This window comes from Lissotriton vulgaris, unplaced genomic scaffold (genome assembly GCF_964263255.1).
Source record: "Lissotriton vulgaris unplaced genomic scaffold, aLisVul1.2 SCAFFOLD_2637, whole genome shotgun sequence".
Lineage (NCBI taxonomy): Eukaryota > Metazoa > Chordata > Amphibia > Caudata > Salamandridae > Lissotriton > Lissotriton vulgaris.
In genome coordinates, this window is record NW_028249799.1 from 286,931 (window position 1) to 306,830 (window position 19,900).

The 19,900-nt window shown below is 49.5% G+C and overlaps 1 protein-coding gene across 2 annotated transcripts in view; it reads left to right on the forward strand.

Annotated features, from left to right (window-relative positions):
• Nucleotides 1–19,900, forward strand: part of SLC22A15 (solute carrier family 22 member 15) — a 107,735-nt gene that overhangs the window by 63,356 nt on the left and 24,479 nt on the right. For both annotated transcript variants that reach the window (XM_086950415.1, XM_086950414.1), the window contains one exon: nt 7,858–8,022. In XM_086950415.1, the coding sequence (XP_086806541.1) occupies nt 7,858–8,022 (165 nt within the window). The remainder of the gene's footprint in view (nt 1–7,857; nt 8,023–19,900) is intronic.

Consider the following 19,900-nt stretch of genomic DNA (forward strand, 5'->3'; position numbering starts at 1 on the left):
ACGGACTACATCTCCCAGGATGCTTAGCGGTTGAGAGGTTATGTAAACAGGAGAGCTGTTACATAACTCAAGGAAAACACGCCCTTATGTAAACAGGAGAGCTGTTACATAACTCAAGGAAAACACGCCCTTATGTAAACAGGAGAGCTGTTACATAACTCAAGGAAAACACGCCCTATAAAGGGAGGAACCGGGAGGTACAACGCTGTCGGATATTGTGTTTACACCGACGTACCTGCTTCGTGAAGAGCAGCGTTCCGGAGTGGTGCTCCAGTAAGGCAAGAACGGAGGTAGGTCGAGTCGTTACTCCCTGGGCCGTGTCTTGCCCCATCGTCACCTGTGAAGGACCCGGAAGCTCTACCGGTCAACCATTGAGCTTCGCTTTTTGACTCGGCTGAGTCAAAGCGCAGTGGCGCTTATGCTGGTTGGAGTCGTGACTCCCAGCCCGACCAGAGATACAGGGACTGCCAGCTGTAACGCACACCAGGAGGTGTTTGCCGCGTTACAGACTCGGAAGTCCACAGGATCGATCGAGCGGCTGCTCTCGGTTCAGTCTTCTTGCTTTTGATTGGGGTATCGGTGACGCATCACCAGGAGGTGACTCCGCGTCCCGGTGCAGTCTGAGGAAGAGGTTGAGCGGCTGCTCCCTTCAGGTAGAGACCCCGGCTGGGTGTTTCCCTGACTCCTCGATTCTCCCCAACACTCTCCGTGCCCCTCACAGCCTACCGATTGGCATTGTCGGCCATTTCATTTCTGCCCTCTGTTGGCATACGCCGGGATCGGCGTATATGCAGAGGACGGTTAGGACCATCCGTGCTGTGGGCTGGTAACGTACGTAGCCTGGAGGATTCCAGTGACTATAACTTTTGTTTACTCTTTGTATTATTTGTGCCTTCATTAAAATAACTAACCCTTCACAAGTGGTTGCGTCCTCATTATCGTGTCTGTTAAACGATCCTGAGACGTTCAGGGCGTTACAAAATATCCGACCTTAATAACACTAACTGTCTCCCGGTCGATAACAGACATGGCAACACTTGATGATGTGCTGGCTGCTTTAGCGACCGTGCAAGTTGAATTGGCTGCCTCTAGGCAAGAAACAGCCGATGTAAAAGCCAGACTGGATGCTATCCAATTGGACCCGCTCACGCCCAGCACCTCCCTCACGAACCAGACCCCTGCGGTAGTAGTGGAAATGCCGGTAGCCATCCCCTTGGCAACACCAGAGAGGTACAGTGGGGATCCTAACACAGTGCAGGTATTCCTCACACAAGTGGCGCTACATTTATCGTGCAAACCAAAGGCGTTCCCCACGAGTCAGGCTCGTGTGGCTTTCCTTATTTCCTATTTGGCTGGAAACGCGGCACAATGGGCCGTACCTCTGGTGAGCAGGGACGACCCCATCTTATGTGATTGGGGTGCTTTTCGCGAGGAATTCCTGAAGGTATTCGACAGAAGGGCTGACTCGTACACGGCGGACCGTGAAATGCTTGAGTTGAGACAGGGATCCAACGACCTAGTGCAGTATCTCAACGCGTTCCGAAGGCTGGTTGCGGAAACCAAGTGGCCTGTTGCTAAACAGACGGCGCTCTTCCATCAAGGGCTGTGCAATGAGCTCAAGGACGCCGTGGCTCATATTGACCCTCAACCCAAGACATGTGAGGGCCTTATCAACCTGGTATTACGGCTGGAACATAGGCTAAGTGAAAGAAAGGAGGATCATGGGAGAAAAGGAAAATCCCTTCCATCCTTTGTGACGATGGGAAGTCCTGAAACTTCCACCGCATCCAAGGGAGAACCCATGGACATCGGCGCAATACGAGCGAGCCTCACAGCCACGGAGAAAGAGTCACGCCGTAAACAAGGATTGTGCCTATATTGTGGCAAAAAAGGCCACTACGTACGTGAATGCCCTGCCAAACCGAAGACGTCACGTTATCGGGCCAACCGGTCGGTAACAGCCGTGGTGGACATACCGGCGGAAAACTAGAGGACTCCCAGACCAAAGAAGGGGCATCTCGGAGTCACTCATCCATCCCTTCACTTTCCAACTCGGTCACTAAGGGACAACGACACCTGTTTCTCACGGTGCACGTGGGAGTGCATGACCAGTGGATACCCGTTGTGGCCATGGTGGATTCAGGGGCCACTGGCATGTTTATGGACCACAACGAGGCATGCAGGCTAGGGCTAGTGCTTCTTCCCAAAGCTGTACCCGAAGACGTCTATGCTGTAGACGGAAGGCGATTGGTGACGGGGCCCATCGGGCAGCACACGGGGGTCCTTCCGATGAGATATGGGAGGAACCATTTGGAACAAATCGATTTTAACATCATCCGAGCGCCCCAATATGGCGTCATATTGGGATTGCCGTGGCTACAGAAACACAACCCCTCTGTGGATTGGCCAACACATCGCATCGAAATGACGTCACCGTATTGCACCCTGCATTGTGGAATACGAACGGAATCCCTTGACGCAGATGAGAGCGGGAGTCAGACGGTGGCTACAGCGGCAGAAAAAAGATGTGGCTCTCCCCCAGGCTTATCACAGTTTTGAGGATGTATTTGATGAGGTGAAGGCGGAAGTGCTACCACCACATAGACAGTTTGACTGCCAGATCGACCTGGTGCCAGGGGCCAGCGTTCCCAGCGGCAGGCTGTATGCCCTGACGGAGCCTGAAAACGTGCATCTCCGGGGGTACCTGGATAAACTCCTCAAGCTAGGATTCATCCGCCCGTCCAAGTCTCCGGCCGCCTCGCCACTCTTTTTCATCCCGAAGGCTAATGGGGAGCTGAGAGCCTGTGTGGACTTTAGGGCATTGAATGCGATAACCATAAAAAATCGGTACCCCTTGCCTCTCATCAGTGTACTTCTGGAACAGGTCAAGAAAGCTCGTATCTACACCAAGTTGGATTTGAAAGGGGCATACCATCTGGTACGCATGAGGGACGGAGACGAGTGGAAGACCGCCTTTAAGACCAGGTTCGGCCTTTTTGAGTACCTCGTCATGCCGTTCGGTCTGTGCAACGCCCCGGCAGCCTTTCAGTACTTTCTGAATGAGGTATTCAGAGAGGAGTTGGATATCTACGTGGTCGTATATATAGACGACATCCTCATCTATTCGTCCAGTGTGGAGGAGCACGTACACCACGTCAAAGCTGTGCTCCAAAAGCTGAGGGAAAACATGCTGTTTTGTAAACTCAGCAAGTGTGACTTCCACGTCACATCCGTGGAATTCCTCGGAGTGATGCTGAGTGCAGAGGGACAGGAGATGGCAGAACGAAAGATCAAGGCGGTGAAAGAATGGCCGGTGCCCCAAAGCGTGAAGGACGTCCAAAGTTTCATTGGCTTCGCCAACTTTTACAGGCGGTTTATAGATGGATTTTCAGGATTGGTGGCCCCAATCACACAGCTACTGAGGAAGTCCAAGGAGTTTGTCTGGTCCCCTGAAGCGAACACAGCCTTTGAGGCCCTGAAAAGCGCCTTTGGTAAGGCGCCGGTGTTGGCTCACCCCGATCCGGATCTCCCCTACGTGGTGGAAGCGGACGCATCAGATGTGGCGCTGGGGGCTATCTTGTCCCAACGCAACCACGACACAGGGGTGCTTCATCCCGTTGCATACATGTCCCGCAAACTCAACGACGCCGAACGCAACTACCATATTGCGGAGAAGGAGCTTCTCGCAATCAAGGACGCCTTCACCGAATGGAGGCATTGGTTGATGGGGGCAAGACATGTGGTATCGGTGTACACGGACCATCGGAACCTACAGTTCATGACGGCCACAAGACACCTTTCTCCCAGGCAGCTGCGGTGGATGATCTTCTTTGCGGGGTTCAACTTCCGCATCACATATCGGCCGGGGACGGAAAACCGGAAGGCGGACGCCCTGTCCCGTCAATCTGCAGTTAAGGAACCATTGCCTGCGACCGAGCATTCCATCATTTCCCCAAAGATGGTATTGGGGGTTATCCAACCGGATACTTTCCTGAGGGGAATAAAGAGAGGGATCAGGTCATTCGCATGGCGGAGGTGGCTCCTCAGTCACAGAGAATGGCAGCTGAAGGACGGGATACCCCTGAAGGGCAGGTGCCTATTGATACCCACGCCTAGGCTAAGGAAACAAGCATTCATCTGGTGCCATGACTCTCCATGCGCAGGTCATTTGGGCTTTGAAAAAACGGTGGCTAGCATGGGACGGCATTTCTGGTGGCCAACCATGAGAGTGGATGTCAGGAGGTGGGGACAGGAGTGTCCTACGTGTGCTACCATGAAGGCCGACCATGGCCGAACCCAAGGGCTCTTACATCCACTTCCAACCCCGGATAGACCATGGGATAGCATATCACTGGACTTCGTGGTGGGCCTACCGGTAGACCAGGGGATGACGGCAATACTGGTGGTGGTGGATTACTTGACGAAAATGGGGCACTTCATCCCCTGCAAGAGAGTCCCTACGGCCGGGGAATTGGCGTCACTACTCCTAAAGAATGTGGTACGACTGCATGGATTACCTGGGGTGATCGTGTCGGACCGGGGGTCGCAGTTTACTGCGCAATTCTGGAAGACTTGGTGCACTGCACTGCATGTTAAGACCGCCCTGTCCACCAGCATCCACCCTCAAACGGACGGCCAAACCGAGCGCCTGAACCAAACGCTCAAACAGTATCTGCGATGTTTTGTGGACCAGGGCAGGGAAGAATGGGTCGACTTGCTATGGGTTGCAGAGATAGCCTACAACAACGCCACTCACAGCTCCACCCAGTCATCTCCGTTCTATAGCAACTATGGCCAACATCCCAGGTTCTTGCCATTTCTACATCCGTTCGGAGAGGACAGGATTCCCGCCACAGCGGACAGGGTGGCACACATAAAAGACACGTTGATGCGCTCAAGGGCTGTCCTAATAGAGGCCAAGAGAAGATACAAGGCTGCGGCAGACAGGAAGAGAAGGCCCGGGCCACTGTACCGCACTGGAGACTATGTCTGGATATCCACAAGAAACATGAGGTTTCGAAAGAACAGTGTGTTCCATCCCAAGTACATGGGCCCCTATCGAATTACCAAGTGTATGGGTCCCGTGAACGTGAAGGTGTGCTTGCCCCAGTCATTGCGGATACACCCTGTCTTTCATGTATCATTGCTCAAACCAGCACCCTCCAAGCCGTCTGGGACACCTAGGCCGGTATGCGTGGAGTCGGAGGTGGAGTATGAAGTGTCGGGCATACTGGCGTCCAAATGGCGCAGGGGGAAGCTGTGGTACCTGGTTGCGTGGAAAGGCTATGGCCCGGAGGAGCAATCATGGGAACCGGCTGAAGGGGTTCATGCTCCGCGCTTGGTCTCCTTGTTCCATCGGTGTTTTCCTGCCAGCGCTGGCCCCGTGGGGAGCCGCTGAGAGGGAGGATGTATGGCCCAGGGAGATTTCATCATTAGGATGTACACATCTATGGATGGCTGGGGAGGGCCTCCAAATCCAGGGCAAATAGTCCTCTTCCCAAAGAACTAGGCACATCAACAGCCTGGAATTGAAGCTCTGCAAGCTTTCCTCCTAAGGATCAAGGAAATGTTAGGGCTGGGTTGTACAAACAGCATTTATTACATCAACAAACGGGAAGAAACCAGAGAAGCCCAAGAGCTCTAGCATTGGCTGACAGATCTTGGCATATCCTTGAGAGCCGAGCATGTCTCCGTCTTTGCAATACATTGGCAGACACTTTCCGCCAGACAAGGTACAGTTGTCACAAGTGGGAACTAGACCAGCATCTACTGAACTAAGTCTTTTCACGATGAGGAAAAACCTCTTGCGATGGACCTCTTTGTGATGAACTGCAACAGAAAATGCCAGTTTTATGCCAGCAGATTCCCTCGCCCAGGTCATGGGGAAAGTCCTTTCGATGCAATAGTCTCTCCGAACTAAACCCAAAGGTTGCTTTCCAGTTTCACCTTAATGAACCAGTCATGCCCGAACTTTCTTTCCTGAACTGGCCACACAGTGCTGGTGACTGAACCAACCATTGCCAGATGAATCTCTGCTGTGATTCAATTGTCACATCAAAGCTGACTAACCTTTATCAGAAAAGGCCAAGGCACATTCTATCAGCGCAGTCTCCACATCGTCTGCTCTTTTTGCTGTCATTCCACTGGATAGGATATGCCATGCTCCGACGTGGAAGAGCATGCAATGCAGTCACGCAGCACTATTGCCTGGAATCCACACAGCGCAATGACACAGCTGTGGGTCAAGTGGTTCTCTGACATTCATTCCAATAAGGTGAGTCTCTAAATAAAGGTATTTTTTTCTTGCCTGCATTAAGTATATAGCTGACCAATTCTGTTAGTTGACATTCACACTTGAATGCTTGTCGTCCCTTTGTCATTCTATAGAATGCTCATGCTTACATATTTTCTGCATTTACGTATTAATCTAATATGCCCATTTATAAATCTATGTTTTATTCTGAAAAGCTTGCTCAGCAAATGCATATTATTGCTCCCCACCATCCGCTAAGGATAGGTACATCTCTGGGATACTGCTGGCTACTCTGATTCAGGCATGTGAATCTATGAAAGATAACCCAACACTGGATAATAAAATAAGTTACTTACCTGTAACTGCAGTTGTCCAGTATTGGTGTCTTTCATAGATTCACATGCACCCACCCTCCTCCCCTCAGAGGTTCCCCTTATACCTGGGATATTTCTCCCACTTGTACTGGAAAACCAGAGGGACTCGGCCTCTCGTGGGAGTATTCTAGAGGGTGCTGGTAGCTGATTGTTATAGGTCACGTTTTGGTCCTTTTTTAAAAAGGACATAGGCTATTACATTTATGGGCTAGGGCTATAATAGCCTATGATAGTTTTATCATACTGCATAGTTATGGTATTGCTGAACTCCCTCTGCGATGGGGAATGATTCAAGCATGTGAATCTGTGAAAAAAACCAATACTGGATAACTGCAGTTACAGGTTAGTAACTTATATTCTTATGTAACGTCTGCACATGAGACATCGACAGAGGCCTAGGAAGACGGAGCCCACCCCATAGGCCGCAGCATCCAAGTTGTCAAGTGCACAGGCTGAGTAAAGCCAAGCTGAAGGAGTACCAGCATTAGATGCTGGCGTAAACCATAGCACTCACAAGATACCATGCACCCTCCGTCTCACAGTCTCACAACACTTGTCTAATTTGCGTTGTACAGATGTCATGGGGAATGTGGCCTCAGTTGTTGGGCGCTCTTGTTTTTGTCTGAGATGATCGGAGAGTTTTCTCCCACACTGCAGTCCAGTTAAAAAGACTCGAGCCTCTATTCTTTCAATTATTTTACTCCAAGTATTAAGCTTAGGGGCAGCAGCCAACGTCATCTGTAAGATTCTCCCCCTACTGTCATCAGTTACGCTGTGTAGTAATCTGTTAGACTCTTTAATTGAGGAGTCCACTGGGGAGATCCCTGGTGAGTCTGGAGTAGGCTGAACAGACGATGGGTTACACACCTTTACCTACCATGCAAATTCTATCATCATTCCATCCTACCGTCAGCGTCACCGTGTACATTGAATGGTAATATATCCATACCTCTGGAGTTGAAGTAGCGGAGTCCCTGTATGGGTAGCATTATTGACTTGCACATTGTTAAGTAATTCAAAACATGTTTATTTTCATAAATATTTTCCTAGTTGATTGAATTTGAATTTGTTGGGAAAAGACTTATTTCAGCTTACCCAGTATTTGGCCAGAGGAGTGTCGTCCTCCACGAGATACAGTTTGGGTAACCACATAACACTTGACAGCATAAGACAGTGTGTGTGCAATGCTGACTTTCCTAATGCACCTGAAACCTTCTCTTTTTTCCTTAGGTCTCTTGCTAGACATCCTCTTCTCATTGGGGAATGGCATCGCTCCCACGTACGGTGTCTTTGCCGTCACCCGCTTCCTGGTGGGGGTGATGAACGGAGGCATGTCCCTTGTGGCCTTTGTGCTGCTGAACGAGTACATCGGTGCCAGCTACTGGGCACTAGCAGGTACGGCTCCACTCACCTTTCATCCTTTCTGCTTCCTCTGTACGTGTGATCAGAGCTGCATCTCCCTTTAACCAGGTTGAAAGTAGACTCACCTTTTCCGATTGAAATGTAGTTCTTTCCTGTTGCACTCCTGTCCTATATGCACTGTTTAGTCTGGTGTGAATTCTAACAAATGGAATCACTTTTATTGTTCAATTCATTTCTATTCTGAGTGGTTCTATTCTACCTCCAAGTGAGGACAGAGACAGTTTTGCTTGTAAAAATTTCCATTTTCACAGTCAGATTGTAACTTTAAAAACTTTTAAAATACTGCACCTACACCAGCCTGTAGTTCTGTTTGTTTTTTTCTTTTTTTTGAGGCGGTAGCTGGAATATTGGTGAGCGTGTGTGTGGGTGAACCTTTGCCTGATACGAAGATGTTTACTTCATGTCTGCCTTGCTAACCATAACGGATTCTCTTCACCTGTTGACAACCTCTTCAGGTTAATTTGCCTCCTACAGCGATCTGTGTGGGACCTGCTGATTATTTGGGCATTTTCGGTTCAGAAGCTGAGCTCTGCAATTGCCTTTGGAAGGACAAACGGCTGAGAAACATCAAATTACAAGCACCCCATAGAGGGAGTGGCATACCGGGGAGTAGGAACACTACAGTGTCCCTCGATATTGCGAGCAGGGTAGAGGGGGCAACCCTGAGAAGCTACGCCTGACTGAGGGTCCCGGGGTTCAAGCCACAGGTTCACGCTTCAGTCATTAATATCCCCTTCACAGTGGACGCCATCTTCAGCCCAGCAGTAGAAGAGGCCCTGCAACAGATATAAAAGGATAACACAATCACTAAAGCAGTGGGGGCATTGCAGTTTTGAGGATCTTTGAAAAGGGGAGCCATGGCTGCCAGAAGATATTGGCATTGAATACATTTTAACAGTGCTCAAATACCTATGGCGTCATGGCGCAAGCGTCAAAGCACTGTCTAATGAGTTCTTCTAGAACTTTGGCCTACAGGATAGGCTTATCATATTGGACCAGCAAATAGCCATGTTTTAAGCTCCTTCCTAAGTAAGCAGATTAGGCTCGCTGCTCAGACGTTCAGGGAGACTGTCCTCTGTTGAGCTGCAGTACGGAGGAAACCTGTGCCGCCCTAATTCTCTCTTTTGAGTTTGTCGACGATTACTGTCTGGAGTTGGTTGATCGCAGCATCCTATTAGAAACATACCAGGAAAGAGTCTTTTTCGGGTACCCTGGAGCCTTCCCACACAGGGTTTTATGAGCTAAGCGTAATGCCTTGAACGTGACTCTTTGCTTGACTGGGAGCCAGTGGAGTTCTCCAAGAGTCTCTGCCGCTGGATTGAATAGGGGAATTTTCTTCAAAAGTCTTGCCACAGCATCGTGTAAGACCTGAATTCTTTCAATGAGCGCTGATGAATGCCCCGATGGAGGGCATTACAGCAATCTAGCCTCGATAACACTAAGGCTGTGACTACTAATTTCTGAAACTCAAAGGGAATAAATCTTGCTCATCTTACACACAAAAAAAAACAAAACGAAGTAAGCATTTTAGTTTGAGTCTTAAGGGACAGATCAGAGTCAAAGCTAAGGCCAAGGTTTTTGACAGTGGAAACCGGGGTGATGGGTGACTGAGCATCCGAGTCCCCCAGGATTGGTCCCAAGAAACCGGAATTAACGAATAGGAGGTCCTTGGTTTTGGCTAGTTAAGCATGAGGCTGTTGGCATCGATCCATAGCTCAATGGCTGAAATACAGCCCTTGAAACAGTGTGCCATCTCATCAACATCATTTGTGAAAGCCACCGCAATTTGTGTGTCGTCTGCATAAGCAACTGGAGCAGAGTGAGAGGACCAGATTTGTTTTGCGAGGGGGGTCACATATATGTTAAAGAACGTGGGGCTCAAAGAGGACTCCTGGGGAACCCCACTTGGCAATGAAAAAGACTTGAAGAGCAGGCCCTCCAAAGCGACGGATTGCACTCTGTGCATAAGGAATGATGGACGCAGCTACAAGGCAGATCTTTCGATTCCTATTTCCTCCAGGCGATCTATCAGACCCTCGTGATGGACAGTGTCGAAGGCTAACAATAGATCAAGCATGATCATTGCAGCCTTACCTTCACTGTCTAAAACCCTTCTCAACTCCTCTGAAGCCACAACTAGCGCCGACGCCGTATTATGATTCGGTTTAAAGCTGAATTGTGCTGATTCTAGGAGCCCCTTCTCTAGAAATTTGGACAGTGCCAAATTCAAGTGGTTTTTCAAGGACCTTAGCTGGAAAAGATAACCTGGAGATTGAGTGAATTTTTTGCCCCTTTAGGGTCAAATGATTGTTTCTTCAGCAGTGGAAGAATGAAGACTTCTTTCCACTCTGTGGGAAAACAACCAGATTTCAGAATCGATTTGAGCAGCAGAGTGAGGGGAGGCGCGACTACCCCAGACATCTCGTGGAGTATTTTAGGGGGACAAGAATCAAACGGGGAGCCCCCAATTTAATTTAACCTATGGGTTCGGCTACTCTGTCCTCTGTAAGCAAGGGAAATTTGTTCAGGTTCAGTTTATCTGACACAGAGCTATGTGGTTCCTTAGGCAGAGGTAGGGTCGAACATTGATATTTAATTTCCCATGGATTTCCTCCACCTTATTTTTAAAGAAATGCGCCAGTTGATCACAGAACCGCTGACGTGGAGCCACTGTGCTGGCTGAGGATAGGCTAGAAAGAATCTCCATGATTTAAAGAGTTCTCTTGAAGAGTTCTTAGCCGAGTAGATTTTCACAGAGAAGTATTTAGACTTTTCATTCACAATCAAATTTTCATTTTCGTGATTACATTAATTGTACTGCACGTTTTCTGGGGGAGGGTGTGCCTTGGAGGCCCGTGGCGAAAGGGACTGTGGGTGAGCCTGAGGCTGGAACCACCTGGTCATGCTGGACTGAGCTATCTGCCCCGCCCACCTGAGATCCTGCCTAGCGGGCGGCCTGGAACGAGGCCTGCTGCGACTGTGACCGGGGCACAGATCAGGAGTGGAGCCCATGGGCCTTGGCAGCGCTGTTCCGGTCGGCGGCCAGAACGGGCCACGAAGCAGCTTGCATCGTGGGCGGGGAGAGACTGCTAAAGACACGCTGTAACATACGACTGGGCGGTGAGCCTCACCTGCATCTGCTTTGATTGACCTAGACCGACTGTGGTGGGTCGCTCTGGGATGCAGAGGGGAGCGCCTGGCCCGAGTTGATGTTGAAGAGTGGGGCTGGTGTGGTCTTTGCTCCCCTCCCCCCAGACACCATAGTCTGCTGTGGGAGCCCACTTTGATTGCGGCTGAGATCCGGGCCCGCCAATTGACCCTCCATGCCCCCCGACTGGGGCTTTCTTGTGTGTGACCGGAGGCTTGGCCTCCGGCGGGCTGATCCATCTGACGCCGCAGGGGTGGTGGTACATTCTGGACTCATCAGCGTGCGGTGGCTAGCCTGGACTGTGCCCTGCGACCTGGTGGCCCTCAAATTCTTCCTGTGGCTCTGCTCTGTGAGTACCTCGGCATGGGACGCATTGACAAAAGCATCGGAAACTGCCCTTTGTGCGCACTGGTGAGCGCAATGACACGACTGGGCCAGCCGGGATGGTGAGAACGGTGCTGGAGTTCACACAGCCGACCACAGTGGAGCCCGTCATGGCTTTGAGGGCATGGACGCGAGCAGACTTGATGGGTAAATGAGTGCCTGAACCGTCACCAGATCAGGTTGGAGGACGCGGAGAAACGAGTGTCCACACTGGAGGACGTGCCTTCGCCATAGTGAAATGACTTGAAAAGTTGGAACAGCAGGTTAAGACTGTGGCAACAAATATTAAAGACCTGGAGGTCAGGTTGCGCCTCAACAACCTCTGCATACTTGGCATTGTGCAGTCGACGGCCAAGGGAAAGATGGATCAGTATGTTGATCTCCTTGAGGCCCATTATCACCTGCATGCTGAATTTCTGCCACCGGGACACTGCACTGCACGTGAGCGGGCATGATCCATTACTAGGGAAGAACCATCTCCCTCTATCCCTTACTTCACTGTGTTGGTTGAAGAGGCCCATTGTAAGTTCCTGGGAGTGAGGGCCTCACTGAGTTTAATAGGCTTCCGATACGGCATGTTGTACCCAGCTCGTCTTTGTGTGGATATTGGGGGCAAGGTACGAACTTTCAACACCCCTGTTGAGGCCCAGGCTTTCTGCAAGGAGCGCCGCAGCTCATCAAGCACCCCTCCTGAGCACTCCGTCCCCAGAAGTACATGCTACGAATAGCTCAGATCTCTTCCCAGCGGACAGAGGCGTTGGGTGCATTATTCCATGTTATCTCTGGAGACTGCACTCCTTCTCCTGGAATGCTGGAGACAGTGGTGGGCTGCCATAGATCCTGTCTTCTATCACTTGGTGGTCCCCTCTGACCAAGTCGAACCCCCTGAGGTGGTTGTTCTGCATTGACCGGAGGGACTTTGAATTGTGTCTTGGACTGGGAAGGATCTGCTGGTTTGGAGTGCCCCCTCTGGCTCTTTTCCCATGCCACCCTCGGTGGCAAGGGTGGGTTATTATCCCGATTTCTGATAGTTATAGTAATATACCACTGGGAGGTGCGGACAAAGCGTTGCCTTGCCCCATAGTGTGTAACACCAAGTCGAATTGTTTGTGTTGTATGTTTATTTTGTGTAATGTATTATTGGGTTGCCTTTGGGATTGGGTTAGCCCAGGTTGGGTGGAGCGAGGGAGCTGGGAACGGGTTGTTCAATGTGTTTGCATGTTCACATCACACCATGCAGATGACTGCATTACCACATTCTTCCATCCTGCCCACCGACAGACATGCAGTGCCCCTGAATTGTGATATACGTGCCGGTGGCCTGGAAATTCCATTCATGTCCTGGAATATCAGAGGCATCAACTACACCCGTAAGGGTGAGTGCGTGATGCAATATTTGGTGCGCCATGGGAAAAGAAATGCTTCTCTTCAGGAGACCCACTTGTCCACTGGATCTGCCCCGTCATATGCCTCCTCTTGGGGTCAAAATAGATACTTCTCCAACTCCTCCCAGGGTGGTTTGTATTCCGATACACCGGCCACTCCCTTTCTCACTTCCGTCAAAGGTGATAGATGCCGAAGGTAGAATGTGGCAGTGGTTGGCCACCTGGCAGTTCACATGATCCTGCTGTCGAATGTATACGGGCCCAACACTGACTTCTCCGAGTTCTTCCATACTCTATCCTACCTTATGGATAGGGTTATATGGACCACGTAATAGAAGGTGGAGACTTCAACCTATGGTTTGATTCAAGGCTCGATTCCACTGCGACAGGCACCTGCGGCAAGCCCAGGGCAACACAGGTGGTGTGCGACATTTATGACACCCTCTATCTCAGGGAAGCGTGGTTCCGCCAGCATGCCTCGGTGCCGGGTCACACCTTCTATTCTGCACCCCATGGTATGTGGTTGAGACTGGACTACTGATTTATTTCAGTCTCACTGCCTTACTGGCTCGGAGAGGTGAAGTGACCAAGCCATACTCAGTCCCGTTTCTGGTAGCTGGGCCTCGCCATGTTGGTTTCCTTGCAAAAAGAACAATTGATGGAAAGAATGCAGCGTGGGTCCCATGCTCGCCATCAATTATTTATTTTGCACATGTTGGTTTCCTTGCCACACACTGCTTGATCTGATTGTTAGTGACCGTCTTTGCACTGCTATTTCTGATTACTTTGAGCACAACACTGGATCCGTAAACCTCCCACTCCCCAAAAAAACAGTAATTTACCTTTTCTTCCTCCCTATGGTGTTTCCCCCCATAATTTTTATTGCTGTCTGTATTTTAGTGTTAATTCCTTGAGCTGGGGCGGAGGGGGCGGACCAAGGGGTGGAGAGTCTGTTTCTGTAGTTTTTAACAATTTTGAGTGGGGCGAGCTCTATGACTTCAGCTTTCAACCACTGAGGCAAGATGCTGCTGTTGGAGCGGAACTTTTCAAAAACTGAGATTGGGAGCGGTCAAGCTCTGCTATTAGTTGTTACAGACTTTATTCCAAGCTTGGACTTTTATTTTACTTGCATATGTTTTTTTTTTTTACGTGCAAAGTAAATTCTAAGCTAACGTTAATAGCTTTATGATCTGCCCATATAACAGGAAGGATACCATTAACTTTGAGGTCTTGCTATTAGAGAAAACACCATCCAGAGTGTAACTGGCTTAGTGAGTGGAAGTGGTGACTCATTGGCTGGGATTAAAACTACTTCAAATGTCCAGGAAATGTTCTGTCTCTTTATTGTTGCCATCTTCTAAATGAAAATGTAAGTCCCCTAGAATAGTGAAATTTGTATACTTCATGTATGGTTCCACCATAGCTCCCAGGCCTTCGAGGAAAGCTATTTTTGGACCTGGAGGCCTATATATCAGGAGTCCGTTAAATAAGGATTGGTTTGCTAGCTTACAGCTAAAATGCCTTACAATTGTTCGCTGTAAGAGTAGCACAGTGGACCTCAAGGTGATCCTGATACGCCACCGCCAGGCCTCCCTGTCTTGCCAACTCGGTTAGATCTAAGTATAGAAAAGTCGCCTGGTCGGGCGTCGGCCAAATCTGGGTCTGAGCTTTCATCCACCCATCGAGGATATAAGATTTCTAGATGGTTTAAGACCGGTGCGGCCAGTTCAGTTAAGAACGGTGGGGTGGGGAGGGACGACGACTGAATAGGGAAAATAAAATAATAAAATAATAAAACCACTTACCTTGCGCTCGCCGCATCGTCAGTCACCTTCCCTGCCCCCACCCCACTGATTGTACTTGAACCGGCCGCACCTGGTTTTAACATTTCAATTTTATGTCTAATAAGGGACGGTGTGTTTAACAATATGCATTTTAAGCTTGTACTTAACTCATCCAGGAAGCAGGTAAAGAGGGGGACTTAAGTGTTATTTGCCCATAATTTTAAATCTGCCTGGCTCGCCATTTGCAATGTTGATAAGCAAGAGTGATAAACAAAGGGAGTGTCCATCCAAAAGAAGACACAGAACAGCTGCAGTATAACAAGTCCTCACCAAGATCAGCAGCTTCCTCCCCCAATGGCAGTACCCTCCAGTGCAGCCCTTTGGGGAGCGGAAAAGGCCAAACCTCAGACGGAGCGGAACAAGTAAACAAGTGACCCCTGCCTGCATACCAGTAGGGGGCAGGACAGGTGGATTCCATCAGGGATGGAGGCTAATCACTTTGGACAATAGGCTACTAAACATAAAGCATGGCTTTTGCATCACGTTTCTCAGGAAACCCCATCCGATACCACCAAGCAAGAGGTGACACTCAAAACAAGAGTTACTCCAGCTGTGACATGAAGAAAAGGAGCTCATCAAGAAACTAGCAATGGAGAAAGAAAGCTCAGAAGAGGGTCTACTCGTCATGCGTCCGCGGCCTAAACAAGATCAGTCTTTGAGACCAACTTAAGGCCGCCAAACAAATACATTACAACTCGATGCTTCATGGGGGCAATGTTAGAAGTCATCCCACTCCTGAAGAGAAGGGACTACAAGGCCACAGTAGATCTAAAGGATGTCTAGCTACTCGTCCCCGTGAATCACAAGCACAGGAAATACCTCAGATGCGTGATAGACGGGGTACACTATCATTTCAAGATGTTAACCTGAGGCATAAAATCTGCATCAAGGGTTTTTACAAAAGGCCTAATGGCAGTAGCTGCACGCCGAGGGAGACCGGGCATACTTGTGTGCCCCTACCTAGACAACTGGTCGGTAAAATCAAGTCCAAAATACCAATGTCAGCAGAACGCTGCACGTACTAGGGTTCACAGTAAAGCTAGAGAAGTCATCTCTATTTCCAGAACAAGAGAAGTCATTATCAGGATCGTAGGTTGATTCAGGAAAGTTGGGGGCCTACCCAGTCCCCAAGAGCTTCAAGGTACAAGCAGCCCAAACCCACCTGTATTGGAAGGGACAACCTGTGACCGTGAAACCAATAGTGATGTTAATGGGTGTGATGGCCTCCTGCAACCCACTCATACCACACGTACTGGAAGGGACGGCCTCTGACCGTGAAAGCAACAGTGACGTTAATGGGTGTGATTGCCTCCTGCATCCCACTCGTACCACAAGCACACGTACTGGAAGGGACTGCCTCTGACCGTGAAAGCAACAGTGACGTTAATGGGTATGACGGCCTCCTGCCTCCCACTCATACAACAAGCATTCAATCCAGGAATGGCTGCACTGCAAATCGACTTAGCCACGGGGAGTTGGGAAGATCGAGTGATTGTCACAGAAGTGATCCAGAAGCAGATAACATGGTGAAGCACCAATGACGTTATCGTATGACAACCTTTGAAGATACCAACTTCCACAGAGACCTTCAGCACAGATACATCCCACACAGGTTGAGGGTCACACATGAGGAAGTCAAACACATAAATCTGTTAGAACTCAAGACTGTGTTTCTTGCACTGGAGGCCTTCCAAGCACAAGTAAAGGGCAATGCAGAGAAATGTTCGATACAACTACGACGTTCTCCATCAACTAACAGGTCGAACAAAATACTACCTGCTGTCACAACTAGCCCGGAGCAGATGGAAATGGGCTAATCAGAGGGAAAAACAGCAGTAGCAGTATAACTACAGGCATTCAAAACGTAAGAAGCAGGCGAGCTTAGCAGACAGGCAAATGCATTAGAGGGATCTAAACAACAGACTTTAAACTAAATTCTTCACAGATGGGGCACCCCAGATATATATCTATTTGCAACCCCAGGGAATGTAAAATGTTGAGATGTTGCGTCCAGCTACCCACACCAATAATTCAAGGGTAATACTGCATATTTAAGCTCAGCGGGGACATTTGTTTACACTTGACCACCAATTCCGCTGATCCTGATGGTAGTAGACACATTAAGGCACTCAAACGTGACCTTGACTAGCCGTACAGTGGTCCAGACAGATGTGGTTCACTGACTCAGTGGCTGTCTCACAGGGAGCCTCCCACAAGGGCAACACCCACTCACAATGCAAGGGGAACAGGTTTGCCACCCAGAACCAGTTAGTCTCTGCCCCGCGGCCTTGCTCCTGAATGCCTGGAGTTCAGTCACCTTTGTCTCCCACATAGAAGCATGAAAACCCTCAAGGAGGCCTGAAGACTAAGGAAACTCAACCCTACACTGCAAAGTGGAACAAATATATACACTGGTGCAGGAAACTAGGTTTGATAGAACTTCGAGCCCCACGGTCCAACTTTATCTAAACCACCTACTAGGTAACCGCTTATATATGCATTCCCTAAAGTCCACCGGGCTGCCACTGTGCCCCATACTAGAGGACTCACAGGAGTCAGTCACTTTGCCCTCTCTGGAGCAGTCTCTTTACCCTGTCTCCTGTGCTCTGCTTGCATTCTCATGGGCCACTGCTGTGTTCCGCCTCCAAGGTGTGCGAGCCCTTGTATGCCTCTTAGGAGCAATAGGTGTAGCCCTGCCGATGGGGGCACCATATTGACCTTGAATACAGCACTCATCATCTCAGATTCCCAAAATTTACAACAGCCGTTCTAGTAGCCGTCACTTCAGTACGTATGTTCAGCAAACTCCAAGCGCTCACAATTCTAGACCCTTACTTACAAATTCACAGCGTAGTTATGAGGACTAACCCCCAATTTCTCCCAAAGGTGTTGTCACATTTTCATGTTAACTAAACTATACAGCTAGCAGCTTTCTTGCAAAAGCCAAAGATGCGCGCTGAAAGAGCCCTAGACCTAGGGCAGCCATGCATTCCCTCTAAGATACTTCAAGTCCAAGATAGGAGAGTACATTTGTTGTCTCCCTTGCATGGACAAGCAAGAGGAAGCCAGTAACCCACTCGAAGGATAGAGTAGCCAATTCAAACCTGCTTTACAAATGCGGGGGAACCAAGGGCACACTCCACAAGGACAAAAGGAGCCATCCAGGCCTTTCTGACAAACTTGCCCATCAATGGATGACATGCAAATTGCAGCTACATGATCATCCATACAGACCTCCACAAGCAATTACTATGTGGACAAAAAGTGCAGGTTGGACAAACAGTACTAAAACTCCTCTTTGCTGATTCAACCGCCCTTGAACCCAACCTCCCCAAGAAGGCAGCTACCACTACAACATCAGTGCACCGCATGTGAACCCAGAAAAGATTCATGCTGCAAAACCAAATGCTTACTTAACTAGAGGAGTAGTTTTGCATCTTGAAGTGTTACATCTTTTCTTTATAATAGGCGTCTGGATTCACAACAAGTTGCGAAATAACAGCCATATTCATCAACCTGAATTGCGCTCGCAAATGGCCAGATTCTGAGAATCTGGCCATTTGCGAGTGCGATTTTTGCATTTGGGATTCATCATCCCAAATTCAAAAATCGCTATTTGCGAAATCGCATATTTGCGAGGAATTGGATTTAAGGAATCTCTAATAGAGATTCCTTAAATGCAATTCATCACCCTATTTGAAATTGCGAATTCGCAATATTTGGTCGCAATTTACCACGAAATCTGACTTCGTGGTAAATTGCGAAAAAAGAGTAACAAGCACTGGCGTTGCCAATAGGTCTCGCAGTAGGAAAGTTTGAGCTATTGGTTGTGTAAATGACAAAGCCCTTTATGTATTCAAAATGATAACAACAGTGAAAGGCATTGTTATTTGCCATTGTAATAGTTCCACCTGTCGTACTGCGCGATCTATTGGCAAGGTGAGTGTTTTTCGTGTGTGAGTGGCGTTGTGTGTGTGAGTGGCGTTGCGTGTGTGAGTGGCGTTGCGTGTGTGAGTGGCGTTGCGTGTGTGAGTGGCGTTGCGTGTGTGAGTGGCGTTGCGTGTGTGAGTGGTGTTGCGTGTGTGAGTGGCGTTGCCTGTGTGAGTGGCGTTGCCTGTGTGAGAGGTGTTGCCTGTGTGTGAGGCGTTGGCTGTGTGATTTGTGTTGCCTGTGTGAGTGGCGTTGCCTGTGTGAGTGTGGTTGGCAGTGTGAGTGGCGTTGCATGTGTGAGTGGCGTTGCATGTGGCAGTGGCATTGCATGTGTGCGTAGTTGAGTTGCGTTGTTGAGTGGCGTTGCATGTGTGAGCGGCGTTGCATGTGTGAGTGGCGTTGCATGTGTGAGTGGCGTTGCATGTGAGTGTTGTTGCGTAGTTGAGTGGCATTGCGTAGTTGAGTGGCATTGCGTAGTTGAGTGGCGTTGCGTAGTTGAGTGGCTTTTAGTAGATGAGTGGCGTTGCGTCGATGAGTGGTGTTGCGTAGGTATGTGGCGTTGCGTAGGTGAGTGGTGTTGCGTAGGTGAGTGGTGTTGCGTAGGTGAGTGGCGTTGCGTAGGTGAGTGGGCAGCGTTGCGTAGTTGAGTGGCGTTGCGTACTTGAGTGCCGTTGCGTACTTGAGTGGCGTTGTGTAGTTGAGTGGCGTTGCGTAGTTGAGTGGCGTTGCGTAGTTGAGTAGTGTTGCGTCTTTTCGTGGCATTGTTGTGGATGAGGGGTGTTAGTATGAGGGAGTTGAGGGTGAGGGTGAGTGTGAGGGGAGGGGAGGCAGAGTGAGGGAGGTTGAGGGGGTGAGGGAGTGTAAGGGAGAGTGAGGGTGAGGCTGAGCGGGTGTGAGAGAGTCAGTGAGGGAGTGCGTGAGAGGGTGAGTGAGGGGGTGTGTGATGTGGTGTGTGAGAGCGTGATTGATGGGGTGTGTGAGGGGTGTGTGAGAGGGTGTGTGAGAGGGTGAGGGTGTGTTAGGGTGAATGAGGGTGAATGAGGGGGGGTGAGGGGGGTGAGGGTGGGGTGTTGAGGGAGTGAGTGTGAGGGTGTGAGGGGTGAGGTTGAGGGGGTGAGTGTAAGGGGGTGGGAGCGTTAGGGTGTGTTATTTTTAGGGTG